The 19,058-nt window shown below is 53.1% G+C and overlaps 5 protein-coding genes across 5 annotated transcripts; 3 read left to right on the plus strand and 2 right to left on the minus strand.

Moving 5' to 3' along the window:
* Positions 1-3,203: 3,203 nt before the first annotated feature.
* BDZ99DRAFT_525823 (uncharacterized protein) lies at positions 3,204-4,540 on the plus strand (the record flags this gene model as incomplete). Its single annotated transcript, XM_033726054.1, has 3 exons — positions 3,204-3,218; positions 4,101-4,161; positions 4,218-4,540. 3 exons carry the CDS (start codon positions 3,204-3,206, stop codon positions 4,538-4,540), a joined length of 399 nt encoding a protein of 132 aa, XP_033571195.1.
* Positions 4,541-6,537: 1,997 nt separating this feature from the next.
* Positions 6,538-7,724, minus strand: BDZ99DRAFT_525824 (uncharacterized protein; the record flags this gene model as incomplete). The annotated part of the gene is made up of 3 exons (XM_033726055.1): positions 6,538-7,164; positions 7,427-7,449; positions 7,511-7,724. 3 exons carry the CDS (start codon positions 7,722-7,724, stop codon positions 6,538-6,540), a joined length of 864 nt encoding a protein of 287 aa, XP_033571196.1.
* A 1,741-nt stretch (positions 7,725-9,465) lies between these two features.
* Positions 9,466-11,475, minus strand: BDZ99DRAFT_481392 (uncharacterized protein; the record flags this gene model as incomplete). The annotated part of the gene is made up of 5 exons (XM_033722409.1): positions 9,466-10,043; positions 10,485-10,569; positions 10,611-10,944; positions 11,114-11,294; positions 11,415-11,475. The coding sequence occupies 5 exons, from the start codon at positions 11,473-11,475 to the stop codon at positions 9,466-9,468; spliced, it is 1,239 nt and encodes a 412-aa protein (XP_033571197.1).
* A 1,410-nt stretch (positions 11,476-12,885) lies between these two features.
* Positions 12,886-13,986, plus strand: BDZ99DRAFT_481393 (uncharacterized protein; the record flags this gene model as incomplete). Its single annotated transcript, XM_033722410.1, has 5 exons — positions 12,886-12,933; positions 13,098-13,307; positions 13,373-13,438; positions 13,503-13,595; positions 13,660-13,986. The coding sequence occupies 5 exons, from the start codon at positions 12,886-12,888 to the stop codon at positions 13,984-13,986; spliced, it is 744 nt and encodes a 247-aa protein (XP_033571198.1).
* Positions 13,987-18,120: 4,134 nt separating this feature from the next.
* Positions 18,121-18,669, plus strand: BDZ99DRAFT_525827 (uncharacterized protein; the record flags this gene model as incomplete). Its single annotated transcript, XM_033726056.1, has 1 exon — positions 18,121-18,669. The coding sequence occupies one exon, from the start codon at positions 18,121-18,123 to the stop codon at positions 18,667-18,669; it is 549 nt and encodes a 182-aa protein (XP_033571199.1).
* Positions 18,670-19,058: the final 389 nt, after the last annotated feature.

Genomic DNA, 19,058 nt, shown 5'->3' on the forward strand with positions numbered 1-19,058 from the left:
CGAAAGATCCGCTGCCTCTCACTGGTAGTATATATTACCCATTATGTCACCGCCCGCCGTACAGCGGGTTAGAAGTCTATAGTGGCCGCAGCGGACTGCCGACTGGGTCTGAAAAGGTCACCGGAGAGGCAGGATGGCAGGCGGCTGTACTGGACTTGCGATGCCTATGGGGGCAAGACAGCAGTGCCCTGGACGTACTGAGGAGTATCTACAGCTTCTGCAAAGCCTATAATCATGATTTTCAATTCATGATCCTCAATGAGGGCTTGGTGCAGTGTGTGACGGCGAGACGGGGTGAGCGACGGGCGTGGTTGTGAGCGCGACCAGCAGCCGTTCCAGACGTGATATGTGACCACAACGCCTGCTCAACAACCCGCGGAGGACTCTGTAGCAGATATTAAGGCTCTAGAGTGTAGGGTAGAGCTCCTCCTATGCGCCTTCTATCATGATGATTCACTGCGGCACGCTGAGTGGTGAGCGCGGCCAGCAGTCTTATGCCACGGGCCCATCAAAACCATGAGGAGGGCCTACAAGCCGTAGAAAGGCCTTTCCTTAGGTGATAGAGGCACAGCATTCAATGTCCAGACATGGGGACTCACTGCGGGACGTGATGTGGCAAGCGCGGTCAGCACGACTCTCACGCAGGTATTCGCGCGACGCGCCCGCAAGCACCACAGAGAGACTGGCAAGTCCTCGAAAATCATTTCTTGTGAGTAACAGAGGCATACCCTTCAAGGTTTTATCATATAGATTCGCTATGGGACGTGATGTGGCGAACGCGGCCAGCAGGCTTGTCATGCAAGTACTCATGCGACGCGCCCGCGAACACCACAGGGAGAGTTGGCAAGCCCTCAAAAGACTCTTCCCATGGGTAACATAGACATACTCTTCAAGATTCGATCATGGAGATTCACTGCGGGATGTGGTGCGGCTGGCGCTGGCAGCAGTCTTCTCGCACGACCATCCAGGCGACGGGCCCATCAACACGACACGGAGGATGGGTAAGCAGTAGCAAAGCCCTTCCCTGCGTGATAGAGATATCTACTCCGAGATCCCTTCAGGGCAACTCACTGCGCTACGCGGCTGAAGGACGCGGCGATATACAGAGTGCACCAGAAGATCCCAAAGCGGCCTCTCGATACTCACGCTCTTAGTCAAGGGTATATGTCTCAGTATGTGGCGGACGCGCCTTTGAACTGTGGGAGGCATCATATTCGCGGATAGGGTGGACAAGGGACCATTATCACATCTCATGGGCACTCAATCCAATCTCTAGTAAGTCCAAAGAAGCTCGGCCTCCCAGAATTCATCATAGTCAGTCACTGCAGGACGCGACGTGGCGGCCGCGGTCTACAGGATTTCTCAAAGGCATTGCGCTTGCCCTTGTCAACACCACGGCTTCATAGTTAACGCTGGGGCTGCTGCTTCAACCTCAAACGTACGGTTGGACCCTACGAGATTTTAACCGTAAGGATACGAGCTAATTAATTGAGGCAGGATTTCCGTCGCGGCTGGCTACGTCGAGAATCTCAAAGCCAGTACTCGACGTCAATCCTCGTTCCTATCCACAACGGGAAAGTACTAGGATTTCCAAATACTTCTTCCCTGAGGCAGAAATCGACCGTGCCATCCTCAATTACCCACAAGTACCACCGAAGCGAGTCAAGAGCCCCCGGAAGCTCATTATCCGGGACACAAAGCACACAAGGGAGGAGGAAGGCCTATAATCGCGGCTTGGAAAGCAACGGTGACTGAAGGCATGATACGAACTATTAAGGGGTGTCTCAATCGTCAGCCGAGTCAATAATTGGCGGTCTCTATAGACCTAGTTCAGCAGCTCATGGATCCGCGTCACGAGTCTACGCTTGCCACGGCCTTGGTTGGAGATACACGAACTTGAAGTCTCCATTCAATGTTTCTGCATTCGCACGAGGTAGATCTATTCATCAAGTAAGCAATTGACAGGCATCATAGCTCTGGTTCATGAGCTTATGAGATCAGCGTAGTCAGCGGGCTACCCAATAGTCAGAGCGTCCTTTACAGCCTTGCACACTTTACAATCTATTTTCTATTTCATTCAGTCGATTGGGGTGTCTCAAATTGATAGCTAGGCCAGCAATCAACAGCTTCGATAGCTCTGATTCAGGAGCTCATAGGAATAGGGTCGACATGAAATGACCAGAATCTGCCAAATCAACCTAGGTCATGTTCTGTCAGGCTTGCTACTAGGATCCAGGGAGAGAAGGACTAGAGGGGAGACAGGAAGGATATGGCTCTAAGTTATTAGCTACTAAATAGTAGCAATTCCAAATACCTAGCTATAAGCTAAGGGTTAACCTTAGAGGTGCTCGGGCATCAGAGCGAGATTCATAGTCCTATAAACAATACATTCCAGTTTCAGATTCATCCACCTGCAAGAGGCAGCTGAAATGGATAGGTAGGTCGGCAATTCACGGGTGTTATAGCGATAATTCAAGAGCACATAGGAACAGAGTAGCCAAGGAGGTGCGCGGCAATCAGAGCCTGATTCAGAACGTCACGATCTTTACATCTCCATATCAACTCCTCATTTCCGCAAGAGGTGTCTCAGATTAATCGGAGTCTACGATGCTGTAGCTATGATTCAAAGTCTCATGAAATTTTAGTAGTCAAGGAAGTGCGCGGTGATTGCACCATGGTTTAGAGTCTAAAGAACCTTACGTCTCGATCTTACATTTATTTCATGACAAGTAGAGCCTCAAACCCATGGATTAGTCCGTAAAGTGAAGGTACTGTAGCTCCGATTTGTAAGGCGATAGCGTTGAAACTTCTATGGAAGTGTTCGGTCAATAAAGCCTGATCTACTTCCCAGTGGCTTGACTTCTGAATTGAATATTCATACATACCTTCAGGAGTTAGCTAGTTTACCTATTCACTTATACTATCGCTCTGGTTCATGACCTGCGAGAAGGAACCGCTAGGCCATCCACATGTTGCATGGAAGTAGCTCGAAATCTTGATACTTAGAACTCAAGTCCCATAAAGTCCCATAGCCATGCGGAACCGACAACGGCCACCAAGACCCTTTATTTTTTCCATCTAGCATTCATGCTTATGCTGGACTATAGAGTGCCCTATATGCTTATGGACTTGGCATAGCTCCCATTTTCCTAATGGACGAAAGGGCTTCATGCAGAATTACTACGACATGAATATGATCAACCATGTACTCCGACCTTGTACTCCGACCTTGCTCGTACCATCGTACCCTGAGCCATTGTGCTACGGCTGAGGTACCCAGGCATTCATCGTAATTCCCCTATCCACAAGAAGCTTTCCAGTCCGTCCATGCGATCAAGTCAAACCTAGGCCAGCATAGACTCACACCATGCTCTTGTCTTAACAGACGGCTGAAGAGATCCTGCACCAGTCACCGAGCTTCTGCTTCCCGTCGGACCATATCAGCCTCCGTGGGCGCCTGTCTATCCGCCACAAACTCAAAATGAAGACCGGTGTGACATCTTTCCACCCATGTGACGGCTTGACCTCAGCAATCGATTGCTGCGTCATAGTTCTATGTGCTGGAGGCTTTGTGGTCTTCTCTCGTGCGGCGTAGTGGGAGACGTGACAAATTTGAAGCTTTAAAGGAGAAGGTAGGTGGAGGTATTCCTCCCTGGACGTGGCGGGAGCGGCGAAGGAGGGTCTGTAGGTTTTATGGGGTTTATCTGACAGCTCAAGGGCTGGGGAGCTGCTGGTAGATATTGCGTGGCTGTGGTGTAGAAGTAGGAGAGCGAGTTGGGGTGTAGATATGAGATAGCGCTGTTTTGGTTGGTGGGAAAGCGGTAGCTTGGTCGATGATAGCGGATGGAATCAAGAAGGGATCCAGAAGGCTGTCAGAATTACTCCCGAATTTCCAAACTGGACGGAGTTGGGGCGGACGAGAGACGCGGAGGAGACGCGGGAATGATGCGCAGCCACTGACCTGGAGAGACTTTCCTGTCAGCCACCTTCCTAAGGTATCACTCCGGTCTACGACCTCCGCTAGCCGAGATAGCAGCCACACTGTTGCGCTCAATTTTTCTGCCTCACCCCACCCCATACATCGTCACAACACCGCATAGCACATCAATCTCCCTCCACATTTGCTAGTCGACCTTGCGAGACTCCATCAGAGCATTCCTGGTAAGCCACCACGTTCAGTTCGGTCACAGCGCTCATTCACTAACTCATGCACATAGTCTGCAGCCCGCACCACCTTCAAACCCACGCTCTGCCATCCAACGACCCCAAGTTCTTCACAATGTCGGGCCCTACAAAGAACTTCCTCGACCTCACCGTCACCATTCCTCCCGTCGAAACATCAGCGAGCGCCCACCGTGCGGCCTCCAACTCCGCCCACCCTGCCCTGCCAGGAGAGCAGCCAGCGCAACCGCCCGCGAGACCCACCACATCCGGCCTCGACGGGCGCGACGCTTCCACCCTTTGGCCCCGTCCGGCCCTCTTCACGTCCACGTCCCCCGCGCCTAATGCGTCCTGGCCGGGACTCGAGTTTCGAGTCTGAGCTGGAAGAACGACCAACAATGCCCACAACGCCTACGCGTGGCTTGTCGCCCGGTCGGCCAGTGAGGCCGCTGCGTCCTAGCTTCCTGTTCGAGTTCTTCTTCTTCTTCTTCTGACTCCGAGCCTCCTCTTCCGCCGCCGCCGCGTCCCCTTGCGAGAGACCCTCCCGCGTTACACCGGTGCACCTCCGCAGCCGCCTGTGAGGCCCCCTCTGCCTGGCGGAACTGTGTCGAGTTCGGACTCAGAGTCCCCGGAGCCCCCGAAGCGTCCGCTGCTGAGTCCAGGCAAGCGCCTAGCTCCTGACGACGAGTAGTAGGACTTTCTTCTCGAACATCTCCCGGAGTGGCTGGTTGTGGATTGGGCGGTATCTGGGGCGGTCTTGTCCGATATGTGTAAGTTTTTGAGGGCCTTCAGGCGGTGGTGGAGGTTTGGGACGTGAAGCTGCCTACGATGACTATCACGTGACCGAGCGTGATCATGTCTTTGTTCTCGACTTCGACGACTTGTGTCGCGCACTCCGAGCCCGAGAAGTTATTCGTCAGATCTTCGAACATCCCGATCTGGGTATGGCCGAGGAGCCGATTTGTAGTCGTTACAATTTGCAAGTCTAAGAATCGAACCAGTTCTCAACTTTGAAGCTATGGCTTTCATGTCGTGATTGCTCTTGACGCCGTGATGATGATGCGTGAAGTCCTCTGGTCTGATTTTGAAATTTTGTAGAGGATTGGAAGTCTGTCGTTGCAGAAGGTGTAAGCAAGTCCAACGACCACCAGGCACGCCCCTAAATAGCGCGAGACCGGAGATCGATTGTAGTTCATCTATAGTTTGCGCGCTCTCATAGTCAATCAATGCACCTCTAGCCCAATTCAAATTCCGTGCACAAGATGTCAAATGCATGATCGAGTTAATTAGAAACCTCCTGTACCCACCACAACAGCGCTGTTTCAGGTCCTCCAACACCCCGGCCAAAATCTGGGAAAAGGAATATGTACGGGTCAGAACACCTCCACCGTCCCCATCAACTGCCAGGCAGGGCTGAGTACGTGGTAACTTCAAATCCCGCTCGCCCTCGCGTTGTCGTCGAGTTCTTGACGACGTCCGATTACGGGATAATCCCACTGCCTTGGGCTTGCCTTTGGCGTGATGATAATTTTCCACGTCTGAACTCACCCCACCAGCGAGGACGATTGTGCTTGATCTTGGCGTGCGCGGTACCTGGGTAGGTTGGTAGAGCATGTCATGGGGAGGGCATGCTCGACCAGCGCGTGCCGTTGAGGAGCGGAAGCTCTTTTGACGCGTCGTGATCCTGAAGGACTGCTGCAGATCAACTCCAAAGTGGGGCCAAGCAACTCCTTATCCCAGCATCCAAGCCCAGCTCCACAGCGCGAGCAACTCTTGACTCCCCCTGCGGTGCCAGAAGCATCATCTTCCTCATCAAGGTATGTCCGGGTCAGGACACCTCCACCGTCCCCATTATGCGAGGCAGGGCTGAGAACGTGGTATCATCAAATCCCGCTCGCCCTCACTTTGCCCTCGCTAGGCCGGGCCTGCGCCTGCGAGTTTCCTGTGGTAATTAGCATCCGGGTACGGTTGGAACCCACTGCCTTGGGAAAGCAATCTGCTCCGCGGCTGCTGGCACTAGACTCCCCCCGAGCTTCCCACCAGTGAGGACGATTGTGGTTACTCTTGGCGTGCGCGGTAGGTAGGACCTTGGCTGAGCGGGTCATGGGGAGGGGCCTGCTCGACCAGCGCTTGCCGTGGATGTAGGAGTGTTGAACAAGAAGCGATGGTGGTGTGATGGATCTCTCTGCAGAATGTTAGCAAACCAAGTCATCATGTATCTTGCCGGTCTCTTCAACGAGACGGCACCCCCTCAACCCCATCCCCACAGCGCCGACCACCACGCTGCCATATTGATAGCCAACATCAGTATATGTACGGGTCAGAACACCTCCACCACCTCCATCGCTGCCAGGCAGGGCTGAGGGCGTGGTAACTTCAAATCCCGCGCGTCCCCGCTTTCGTCGTCGTGCCGCGGAAGAAAGCCAGCGCCCACACGTTCCTGACGACGGTCCGATTACGGTCTAGCTCCCACTGCCATGGGGTTGGGTCTCTGTGATGAGTCTGACATGGAACGTAGCCCCCAGTTGCCCACCAGTGAGGACGCGTTGTTCGATCTTGGCGTGCGCCGGGCGTCGAGGATGTCATTGGAGGACAGGCTCGGCGGGCGCGTGCCGTGGGGGAAGAGGAGGGATGGCTCTCGTTATAGCTGGGGTGCGTGGAGAGGGCGATGGCCTGTGTGGGGATGTACCTGTAGTAGATGCCCACGTATGCGACGACGGCGGTGGCGAAGAGGGCGACGATGGCGAGGAGGGCGAGGAGGAGGAGAAGGAGGAGCAGGAGCGTTCGAAACTTGATACAGAGGGAGAGACGCGGTAGTGGAGAAGGCGGCAGTGTGATGAGGGTAGTCCCGGGCTCGTCGTCAATGTAGAAACCAATTGACAGGAGAACAAGATACGTACTTACGTTGTTCTCATGAGGCCGCTGGGCTCGGAGGGATCGTTTTGGGGGAGGCCATGTTGAACGCGTGAGGATGGAAGAGAGTGGAGGGATGTTGTTGTCGCGCTGAATTTGATGTGTCGCAGGTGAGTGACGTCAGCTGGGCTTGCGACTCCGCCAGTCGGGAAGAAGGTCAGCGGGGGAGCACATCTGCGGAGAAGGGAAAGTCTTAATTCCGGCGGAGATATCAGAGGATGACTGTCGCTTCGCCGAGTCTTCATCCACCTTCGCACTTGTTAGCATACTCCAAGACCGAGGTATGAAACATGACAAGAGGTGATTGAGTATTCAGAAAATCGTTAAGATCATTGCGAACTCGCAGGCTCACTAAATCGAGAGGTGCCAGAATAGCTGTGTGTATTCATTATTGGAAGAGAGGTGGTGTGAACGTGTGAAGACTAGAAGAACATACCGCGTGTGGACGAGCCTATTTCCGAGCCTGTAGAGACATCCGCCGTCATGAGCTTGCGCTGAGAAGGGAGGCGTGATGAGGAAGGGTCGGGAGAGAAGTTTGCGGAGGGAGATTTGCGGAGGAAGCTATGCTGAGGGAGGTCTGTTGAGGGAGGCGCGGACGGCGGTGGAGCGACGTGGAAACTTGCGGAGACAATTCGAATCCAATTCGCCATGCTAGCTGTGTGAATCTACGAGGACGGTGTGCAGTAGCATGGAGCGCATCATCCTTCATCGTCAGGTCAACTTCGTGATAGTCAACTGGTACTTCCCTTTCCAGCGATATACCGAATGCTCGCTCGCTATGTTTGCGAGAGCTGTAGACTCTTGCCTAGTGTCTGTAGTATCTCAGCCAGCCTCGCGGACTCAGATTTTTGGTTCCATCATAAAAGATTTGGAAGCCGCTGCCAAAGCAGCTTCGTCCGATAGTCATTCCTGCCTGCAAAGAAAGGAGTGGAAGAGCACAAAAATGTGTCGCCGGGTGTATGCCGTTAAAGAAGGGAACTCATCCAGACAGCTACCATCCAACGGTGGCCGCTAACCATCACACAGCAGGAAGGCCCCCAGATCGGGTTCCTCACGACCACTGGGAGGGAAAACATCAATCTTGCGCTTGTGAACCCACGCTGAGCGTGAGCCGAGGTGTCCGTCTGTCAACGGTGGGGAAGTTGAAGACATTCCTCTCGCGCCGCAAAAAAAGTTGATTGAGGAAGAGAGAAGGGACGCTGGGTATGGTGCTAGATTTGTGAAGACTGGAGGACTCACCTGAAGTAGGGATAATGGTAGAACGGAGAAGCTAGTCTCCCCTGAAGGCAACGGTTAGCATGACGCGCAGAACATGAATGGAAGGAAGTAAAGTTTGAGAAGAGACTTTGCGGTCGTAACCACAGGATGACAATGCGAAAACGCCAGCTGAGCGAATGGTGATGAGGTTTGAGTTTGTCACTCCATGCTCCCCAGGTTGTAGAAGTGTAGCCTGTCGAGCTTCCAACGCCAGGCGACAGCCCCGTGGGTTTGAGTCAAGACGCTGTCGATGATGGTGCTGTAGACTTCGCTCTCGCTCAAAGGTTGGGGAATAATGATTCGACATGCTGGCGGCACGGCTTTGCAATCGGTAAGCGCTGTCTACTCGAAGAGAAGCTTCAGGCTGTTAGATGGTGCCCTGAGCGTCTCTGGAGGCTAATGAACTGGAAGATAGGGATTGTATTAGGGGTACGCCTGCCGTCAGTGTAAGGATTAAAAACACTGACCAAATTGTTCGCATGCAAGAGATATACCTTAGTGTGGAAAGTCACCGCGGAAAAGGCATCAGAGAAGTGCATGTCGTGAATTGGAAATGTCGTGGAGGGGCATGAGTGTGGGTGGACGCTAAGGCTACGCACTGTTGCTGGGCAACCTGGAGCCCGTCCTGGCACTGAGTCACCGCTCCCTTCCCTCTGGTGATCTGAACTCGGCCCGAGTGACCGTCCGACAGCCCGTATACCTGCCCCTCTGCGATGCTAGAGGTCCTGGCTACAATGTCCCACAGGAGAGTCGATTACTTTTCCTAGCGCTGATGAGTAAGCAAGCTAAGCGAGCTTGTCCGTCACCTATATCAATTCTTCCACCTACTCGTCCTGGACCTCAGCTCTCTTGTAAGTTCCAACCCCACCCCCATCATTTGAACAAGATTCACTAACAACTTTCACAGTGCCTTTTGGCTTGGATTAAGGGTAGTATCCGTTCTTGCCAGTTTAATCGCTGGACACGTCCCTACGGGGACATCTCGATTACTCTAGTCTTTGGAAACCGTTCCCTGGCCGCTGGGCTTGCCTATGTCAAGGAGCACAGTGTCGCTCGTATTGCACTGCCTCGGGCTGACGCGAACATTTTGTTCACCTTTTTTTCTTCATTGATCTACTCAGCTTGTCTGGGTCTTCAAAGAAGAAGCTGCTCTTTCTCTCTGCTTGCTTGATTTTCTGTGATGCTGTGATGTTGGGCTTTGCTTGCTTGACTCTCCGTGACGCTGTGATGTTGTGCCTTGCTTGCTTGACTCGCTGTGACCTTGGTGTTTTGATGAGGCTGCAGAGTCCTCACGACGCTTCTACCCCACGCTATACCTCCTAACAACGCGTTCAGCTTGTGGATGATGGCTGTTTGCTTGAGTATTACTGGTTCTGTGAATGTACAATTTATCCGAGACTCGCTGCCCGGGGCTAAATTGCTGTCGCATGTGGGTTCATTGCGGCTGCCGGGAATGCCCACAACCTCTGCATATTGCCCCCCGCCTGCGTGAACCCTATGGTGGCCATGAATTGCTACTGGATGCTGAATGCTGAATGCTAGTAAACGAAACTTTCCCACGATCACATCCCTCACTATCATCGCCTCCGTATCAGTCGCCCACAGCGGCGTGACGGAGGCACCCCTTGAGAGCCCGCTCAGCTCCACCTCCCCGCCACCCCTCCCCCCGCGAGACTCCACGCTGGCTGAGATGCATCCAGCATGCTCCCGCGCTGGGAGACCATAGGCTCAGGTACGTAGACCGTCGCGTGCAGACGTTTGAGCCCCTCACATGCCAGCCCTTAGCCTAGCAGGACCGTCGTTAACTCCTCCAAGGTGCTCTTAGAATTTTTGTTGACGTGGAGAACAATGCATTTGGTTACTACATCACAATCCCATGAGTTAAAGGACATGGTCCAAGCAGGGTCAATAGTATCATTCAAAAAAACCCTATGGTGTGACAACGCTACCAATGCACCGCAAGTCGTCCGCTCTTCCCAAACCGCAAACCGTATCTAGAGCTTCCTTGACTTTCGGTTCGATAGCGGCGAAGCTGGCTCCCTGCGCTTGGTTGGGTACCAGCTTCGTGAGGACTTTCGCCATGTCTGGAGTGCTCCGAAAAGACGTTTGGCAACCGCGGACGGGCATGCAGATGTGTGACCAGGCTGGCGTACCCGTAGATGCGGCGTTCTCGTCAGAGTTTCTCCTTGAGCGCGACGAACTCGCCAGTCTAGTGGTTGCGATCTTTGAAGACCTGGGCTATCAGTTTGTGGCTCGGCAATGCAGGTCGATTGGCTTACTGTTGCATAGGTGCCTTCGCCGAGCTTCTCAAGCAGCTGGAATGACCTAGGGTGCTTGCGGTTGTCCTTGGTGGTGATCTGCTGGCCTCCGCCGAGGTTTCTGATCAAGATCGACGAGTCGGTCTGTGCGTCCAGCGTGAGGCCAGGGGAATGAACTTCGTGCGGAATTGGGGCAGTGAAACCGGTCAAGTCAAAGGCCGGGAGGCGCTGGCGTCGAGCGAGTTTCGACGGAACTGGCGGACAAATTGGCGCCAGGGGGAGAAAGATGGTCGCATAAAAGGCTCCGCCTTGCGGATTGTCGTAGCCGGGAGAAGGAGTCGTAAGATCTAGAGCTCTAACGGGGTGTAGCAGAGTGTCGCCGCTAACGTGCCGATGTATATTGAGGGGGGAAGTTGTTTCTGTGACAACATGGTCGCCGATCGCGCACGCTGAGACCTCTAATGTGTCAGTCGTAGACACAGAAACGAACGAGGTGATTGGAAAGAAAATTAGAGTATGCCTACGTGGGCTGGCCAGAGCGTCCCTGGAGGCAGGCGTGATGATGCTGACGGGTCGAGGCTGGTGGCGCGTCTTGGTACCTTAGCTGAGGTTTGGAGCGAAGGATGTCGCAGCCATCATTGCGAGAGGGTTGACGGGGCGGCGGAAGATCTGGTTCTTTTGGCTCTTCAAGGCTGAAGCCGGGGGCTTGGAAGTTGACATGGCGTTAGAAGATGGTGGGGATTTGCTTTGGTGAGGTGATGGTTGTTGGACTCCTTTGAAACAGCGCGGTGGTGGTTTGGACGAGATCCGAAATTTCGAGTTTACATTTGAGCCTCGAAACGACCGTCCGGTTTACGCCGCCCAACAAATCTCGCCGCCTCGTCATTTCAATACTTTTCTCACGCCTCGTTAATGCCAGCACCGCCACCAAGCACAGGTTCGCCCTTCAATATACGTAAGTTGATCTGGTTCTCATCTTCTCCTGCGAACCCCGAATGCACTCTCCGCAAGCCTGTTTCTGACGCTCGAATCTTTCATTGGCATTTTCCAAGGTGCCGACGAAGCCCATGATGTAGCAGACAAAACCAGTGAAGCCGGAGCAGGTGGACTCCCAGCGAACGCGGCCGTCTCAAGATCGGAGAAACGTTCTATTACGGACGATGAGGCTGATGATGGCGTGGCCTGGAGTCGATGGACTCCCAGCGAATGTGGCCTACTCTGGATCGGCAAAGAATAAGCCTGTGGAGGACAACGAAGCAGAGGGAGAGGCGGAAGCTGGAGCAGAGGGAGAGGCGGAAGCTGGAGCAGATGGAATGCCAACGGATGTGGTCTGCTGTCGAGCGGCATTGCATATCTGCTTGTATGATGAATCAGATCACGGCGTACAGCCTTGAGCCGATGGAATCCCAGCGTATGCTACCGGCGCTGAACTGCGGACAATACCTACGTGCTCGAGGACCATTTTGCGGTTTGGCGACGAAGCCCATGATGAAGCCGACGAGGACGTAAAGCTTGGGACCCAGGGGGTATGCGGTCAGCACGAAGCTGGCCAAGAATATTTTCTGGACAACGAAGACTTCATGGCCTGTTTTCCGAATTCGAGAGTCTCAAATGAACGTTCACCTTTATTGCGTAAAGTTCATTTGGGCAGTATGGTTCCTCACACTGTCGCAACATGCAGGTGGACTCCATAGATGTCTCAACGGCTGACATGTTCATGAATGAGGACATCGAGATGACCGACAACCATGGTCCCTCCAACGACGCCGAGAAGCTCAGACCTCGATCAAGGAGCTTTCCCATTCATTGCCTTCCACTTCTCTGGCCGGTCACAAGTTGTTGGTGATCATCGACGCTGAACCGCAACGCCTCGACTGTACCAAGAACCTGTATGAACGTCTTTGACACCATGCCGGCCGGGCCGATAAAGGCTCGAAGAAGCCCCATCCTCGACCCCTTTTACTCGCCTCATAAATCTGCTTGTTGTATTCTGAAAACAAATTCAAGGCAGCAATGGCGACCCGTCCTTTCTCCACTAGGAACAACGCCACTACCTATGACGAATCCGGAGACACGGGAACATGAGGACTGCACCCTTGGAAAGCTAAAGATCATGACGACAGAACATGGACATTGGCGGGATGTACACTCACTCTGAAGGTCGTCATAAAGGAGGATACTCCGACGAATCTCCAACTACGAACACGGGGGAACGACATCTATCATCCTATTTGGTAGGAGGCACCTTCTGTATATCATCAGAAGGACAGGGACAGGGCGAGGTCAAATCGTCGCAATGGCTGTAGATCTATATCGAATTAGCAACCACGAACACCATCACAAAGTGGGTGTAGCCGGCTAGGTTTTCAGGATTCACGGTCACCTCTACACTCCCGCGTCGTTCTCCTCATCGCTAGCGTCTTTCTAGCTTCGTGCTCCTCGCTCACTCTGCTCGAGCATGCCCCATTCTCCGCAAGCGACGTGCTCGCCGGGGTGATTAAGCTCTAGGATGAAAATTGCTGGCTATACTCGACTTGGAGTATCAGCTACGCACATAGCAACGAGACCACGGTCCACAGCCCTCCTAGATATCCACCTCGGCCCAATCCCTACGACGGTCATGCACCATGGGTCTATCCTCTATCCCTCGAGGTGCCCCTCAGCTGCCTCTCCAGGCCTTCACAAGATCTATCTAGTAATCACACTTTGTCGAGTATGGTAAGTCTCCCCTTCAGAAGATTCAAAATGTACGTACAGGCTAACAACTGCTTCCGCCTTTTCAGAAATTCCTACCTTCCTCCGAAACAACAAAATACTCGACGGCGCAATGCGATCCTACCGCAGTCACGGTAGGTCCGGTGCCGTCTTACGTACAAAAAGAACAGGTAGTGGGTTACTCCTGCCCATGTCCAGGTACCTTTGAAACTTGCCGCTGAGAAGATTGCCCAATATGCATCTCCAGCCTCCAGAGCTGCTTCGATTAAAGCCCACTCCGTGAAGCAACCTGTGAGTCATATTCTGCCTCTCGAGACCGCAATTCCTAACCACTCAATCTAACGATGCATAGCAGGTAGTGACGGCCGTCGACGACGTACTCGAAAAGCTCGTTTTGAATTCGACCTCCACCTTGCCGATACCAGCACCTTACCTTAAAGAGGCCGCATATTCGCAGACGGCCGATCGACGCACCCTCAATATCATCGCCGTCGTGGAGCGACTCGCTCGCGCCAAAGAGGCCGGTGACTATAAGAGTGCGGCAAGGATGGACATGAAGACACTCAAGCAATTTGCGAAGATGGTGGATGTAGACATTGATGGGAAGAGTGGTGGATATTGGGGGTATATGGTTGATGACAGGGTGGCCTGCAAAGGGCGTAAGGTATGGAATCTGGGTTGAAGATGGTGGATCTAGTGGGCCATACTCTGTCTGAGTAGGGGAAGGGCGGACCCTGAGTCTAAGGTAGGGTAGGAGTTTTGTGTAGCGACTAGCGCCCTCCTACAATTACTGCGGGAAAGGTTAGTCGCCTCAAAAGGATCTCAAGTCAGGACCCGCAATTCTCTTCAACAAAGCTACCGCTGCGCCAATAGGCAGGTCTTTCATGAATCTAAATCTAATATCATTCATGTTCAACATCAATGCCGAATAACGCCCATCGAACAAGAGGAATAAATGGGATGGTTTGTTAGGGAGGGAAGCGTTATAGGGTTCTGAAGCTCATCCTCTGTGCCGCATGCGCAAACCTGTGGCTCTGCTGTCTACAAGATGATGTCCTCACGAGCCTGTCCTGGCTGGAAAGGCTAGAACAACGCCACCGGCGTGTTCACGACGGACAGGCGATGAGCTTCACACAAGACCAGCGCTACAGCACATGCGCTACAATAAGGGCTAGTGACCGCCTGCAGTCCGCTCACAGGGGTGCTGCGTAGCGGCGTTTTAGTCGTACCGTTGCTTGAGTCTCTACGGACTTCCTAGGGAAAACTGAGCCGGTTGGGCTTGTTTTGCTCATACATATTGAAGTGTTTTATATAGTAACTTTTCGATTCAACCTCTACTTCATTACGATTTACGTAATTTCGTCCGAAATAATTCAACGGAGATATAGACATGAAGAACGGCGCGTGAGGAATCTTCTGCAAAGAACATCCTCAGTACACTCAAATGCCAGTGAAACCCGTGACACAGCGTCTAGAAGCTTGTGTCTTTGGCTCTTATGTACTCATCATTTACCCGTAAATCGCTTACTTCATCCTTCATACTCGATCCTTGTCCTCCGTCCTCAACAAGCTAAATTCTCAATGTTTCATCTTCCAAAGGCCATAGGGATGTCGAAGGGCTGGGGTGTTAGTGGGAATAATCTAACTGTCAGCTCTATGAAAGCGGACTCGGCTTTCAGTGCTTCGTACTTGGTCGCCAATGGAGATCGATGAAAGGCCGACTGTGTTCCGCGCCTTTTTCGATTTCCTTGTTCTTGAACAATGACACGCCCTCGAATCTCCTTCGGTCACTGAGATCTGTAACATATATTTAGATATGGGTAATGACGTTGCGACAAGGCTCTTCGAGCCGCTACCTTCCTGATGACATACTTTCGATTTGCCTCTTCGTTCTTGTCGCTAGCTACCGCAGCAAGGCACTATCTCTTGATATGTCAACACTGAAACTGACCGCTGTGACTCGACACCACTCACGCAGCGAAGCGCACCTCCTTCACCCGCTGTGAAGAACCTTAGCAAAGCAGCAGACTCAGAAACGCCCTTCACCAACTCTCCAGAATCACCAGGGGTTCAATAATCCTGATTGCCTCTTTGAAAGAACCAATGGCGTCGGGAAACGAAGAATCCTCTCCGCGTTACGCTAGGAAATCCAGACGCAGCTTTCGGGAGGAATGCCACCAGATCGGTCGTGACAACGTGGTAGGGTAATTGGCGGATGCATACCGTTACCACTGTGCTTAACATTTTGATCACCACCTTACCTCTCTACGTGCTCCAAGTACGCATCTTTCGACTCTGTATAGTGCCGATGAAAACTTGCCTCTCCTCCTCATGCTCTTTTACCTGGCGATGGTAGCCCAAGAATGTTTGGACGAGGAACTTGTTCGCAAATTTAGGTAAACATTAGCACGATAGAAAAGCAAATGACCTCGGAATGACGCATTGGGCAAGAGAAGAAACAGCCGTCTGTGATCGGGGGCGCCTCAAGGCGAAGCAGTAGCGTGCTTGATGTTAGACCCAAGCGTGACTGAGCAAGCCTGGATACCCAAATACTTCGTCGACGCTTGCATGGACCATGGGATAGTAGGGGACAGGAGCCGAAAGGCTTTCTTCATACATAAAGTAGTCCGCGCGCACCCGGTTTGAAGGGCTCGGGGGCGATTCCGGAGCTTGGGGAATGATCAACAGTTCCACGACCACGGTTCCATGGGGTGCTGGAGGCCTGAGCTGTCGGAATTAATGAATGGGGACAGGGCGAAGAGGCCACGTCCGCTTGCATGAGGAATATTGAATGAATGCTGAGGGGTAGCGGCACCCGGCGTTAAAGACATTCCTCGGCGTACTCGATAGTGGCTATCATTACTTTTTCTCGCTACCGACGACATCTAGACGTGGGTACTAACTTCAATCCATCACGTAGGTGGTGGTCACCATCTCCACTCGGTGCGAGCAGCGCCGAATCCCAACCCCATAGGGTATCCCTGCCCGCGATTTTACTCGCTGGCTGGCCTCGCCCTCCATATCCAGGAGGTCAGATCGAGTTTGACGAGCACACACATGAAGTCGAAGCCCCAGATTCGTTGAACAAACACACCATCGAATCGAAACTCCACTTGTGTTGCTCAAACAAATCATGAAGCCGAAGTCCTCGTCGTGGTGCACCGAAAAACTCCATCAAATCCTCCCATCCACGCTTCTGACTATCCTCCATCGCCTGTCCTTGTCCGAGGAATCGCTGCGGAAGGCAAAGAGTCGGAATATATATGGTGGAATCTTGTTTAGGAACGTGCAATGCACGTGAGAAATGGACACGCTTCCAGGACAGTTCCTTAAGCATCTTCTATACTGTCATCATGCTCTGGGGTTATTCGAGTTAGCTCGAGATTTTGCAGGGAGAACTAAAGCAGAGGTGTCCTCTTTCTTGGGCATGTCACCCCCTAAGAATTGAGGCCGACACAACGCCTGCAAAAGGCAAGCACGATCACGGCTCGACCGCTACTTGACTATCCCCTCGAACTCTATCGAATCGACGCATCAACAAACTCTACGTCCTCTCCTCGGGTTAGACTTGCCAACTAGCTTTCTATCCCACAATTAGGCCTCGACAATGCCCTCGAACAACCCTATCGACTATAAGTTGAGCTAGTTCCTCTGACAAGCCCAGCGGGTTGCCTCAAGGCTGCCCGTTGCCAGAACCGACTTAGGCTATAGGGAAGGACGATATATCAATTTAACTAGTGTTTCAGCCGATAATGAGAATTTACGAGCTGCGGTGTACTATGTGTCATTTATCCCTGTTATACCATTGCATTGTAGTTATAAATTCTCCGATGGTTGTGGAGGCCAGGTTCACAATGGAATAGATCTATCCCTCTTTCATCTGTTGTGCACCCATCCTGCTAGACTAAAACACATCAAAGTGGAACGCACTGGTGGGAACAGCTGGTTCATGGGTGTTTCTCCTTGCAGTCATTCTATGCATCTAGCTACCTAGGTATATAGGGGTTGCGCTCAAAGGGCAGCAACGCTGGCTAAGGATGTAGGAGCTGAGTATACCTCAGCCTCTCCTTGTGCCAGCGGCGCAGGCCCCGGGCTCTCCGCTTGTAAAACAATAAAAAGGATAACTACCCGAGGCAACTCAAGATAGGTCGACACAGCTCAATACAGCGTCCTACAGCTCGACACGGCGTCCTACAGCAGCTGGACACGGCGTCCTACAGCTCGAGACAGCGTCCTGTCTTGGACCCCAGTCTTCACAACACACTACCAGGGAGTAGCAGTGAGGGTACGACAGGCGCACAGCACCTCGTGTATATAGCCTCATCTTCCTCAAGACCTCTTCTTCTCCTCTCCATCCTTATATTCATCATCGAATACAACACGTACAGCCTCTACTCTCTCCTGTTACGTGACACACTCCGTCACCATGCACATTACCTCCGCCTGAGCTGAGACTACACCGGTGCACTACTCGCTGCTACCGTCTGAAACACTCTGCCACACTTTAAAGATCTATATGACTTCGTAATTCGTCCATTTGACTACTCCGCCACCTCTCCCGCCAGCACTCCGAGGTCTTCGTCGTCGAGGCAGCACGTGTAACCCTCACTTCACCCTACGTACGCTAACCCTTCACGATTAGGCCTCCCCACTAGCGTCTCGCCTTCTCGTCAACAAAAGGTCGGCCACGCCTCTTCCTTCAACCTCAAGCCTCGACAGTCGTCACATCGCAGATCACAGTCACATCACCGCTTTTCTCCTCATCATCGAACCATTCACAATCGACCTCGACCCATCCAACACCCAGCCAAACAGCATGCACCTCACACCAGCAGACATCCGCGGCGCCCGGGCCTATTGCCCGGAGAGCGTGAATCCTGACCTCATCCCGCGTCGCGTACCCTACAACCCAGCGGAGGACCCCGACAGCATCGAGAACATCGTCAGACGGTGCCGCGAGAGGATCAGAATCCAACGCGCTCTGGAGGAGGCCCAGCGCGCGGCAGAGGAGGTCCAACGCGCTACGGAGGCGCGATGGGGCCAGGCGGTGGCGGTGCTCTTCCGCCCTGCTCCCACTCCCGCTCCCGCTCCTGCCCCTGCCCCTGCCCCTGCCCCTGCTCCCATTCCTGCTGCTGTCCCGGCTCGCGTCGACCGCACCACTCAAACCGAGCCCGTCGCCGACGCAACCTGGCGCGTCCGAGAGCACCACATTCCGGCCATGATGGTGCCGGCGGAGGGGACCCCCATCACCCTCCTCACCGCCGAGAATCTGGCCCTACTCGACGAGATCGTGCCGCCTGAGGCCGACTACAAGATGCTCCCGGCGAGCTGGCGTCTGCACGAGATGCGGCACCGTGACGACTGAGGGGCTCCGGTATGTTGATCCACATAAGCAAAACTATCATGACTGACACGCGATTCAGACGCACAACCCAAGCGACATCTCAAATTCAACAGCACTTTCCGACTCGATGGCAATCAGGCGGTGGATTGGGGGGTGGGCGAACGGTTTTGGGGGGTGTTTTGCGGTGTTGTGGGGATTCGGTAGTTAGTTGTTCTATTCGTCTCTAGAGATTACTCTGTGCACTGGATGTGGCACGGTGGGAGCCTGTCTTTTGGCCTGTTGGCATGGCTGTGTGTCCGCCCTCAGGGGCATGGGACCGGAATTCAAGGCTTTTCTTCTTTCTCTATTCTGAAACTGGATCGTGAATATGCTTGTGATTATATTTTAAACTAGATGCCGTACAGAAGACG

This window comes from Mytilinidion resinicola (genome assembly GCF_010093595.1).
Source record: "Mytilinidion resinicola strain CBS 304.34 unplaced genomic scaffold BDZ99scaffold_23, whole genome shotgun sequence".
NCBI lineage: Eukaryota > Fungi > Ascomycota > Dothideomycetes > Mytilinidiales > Mytilinidiaceae > Mytilinidion > Mytilinidion resinicola.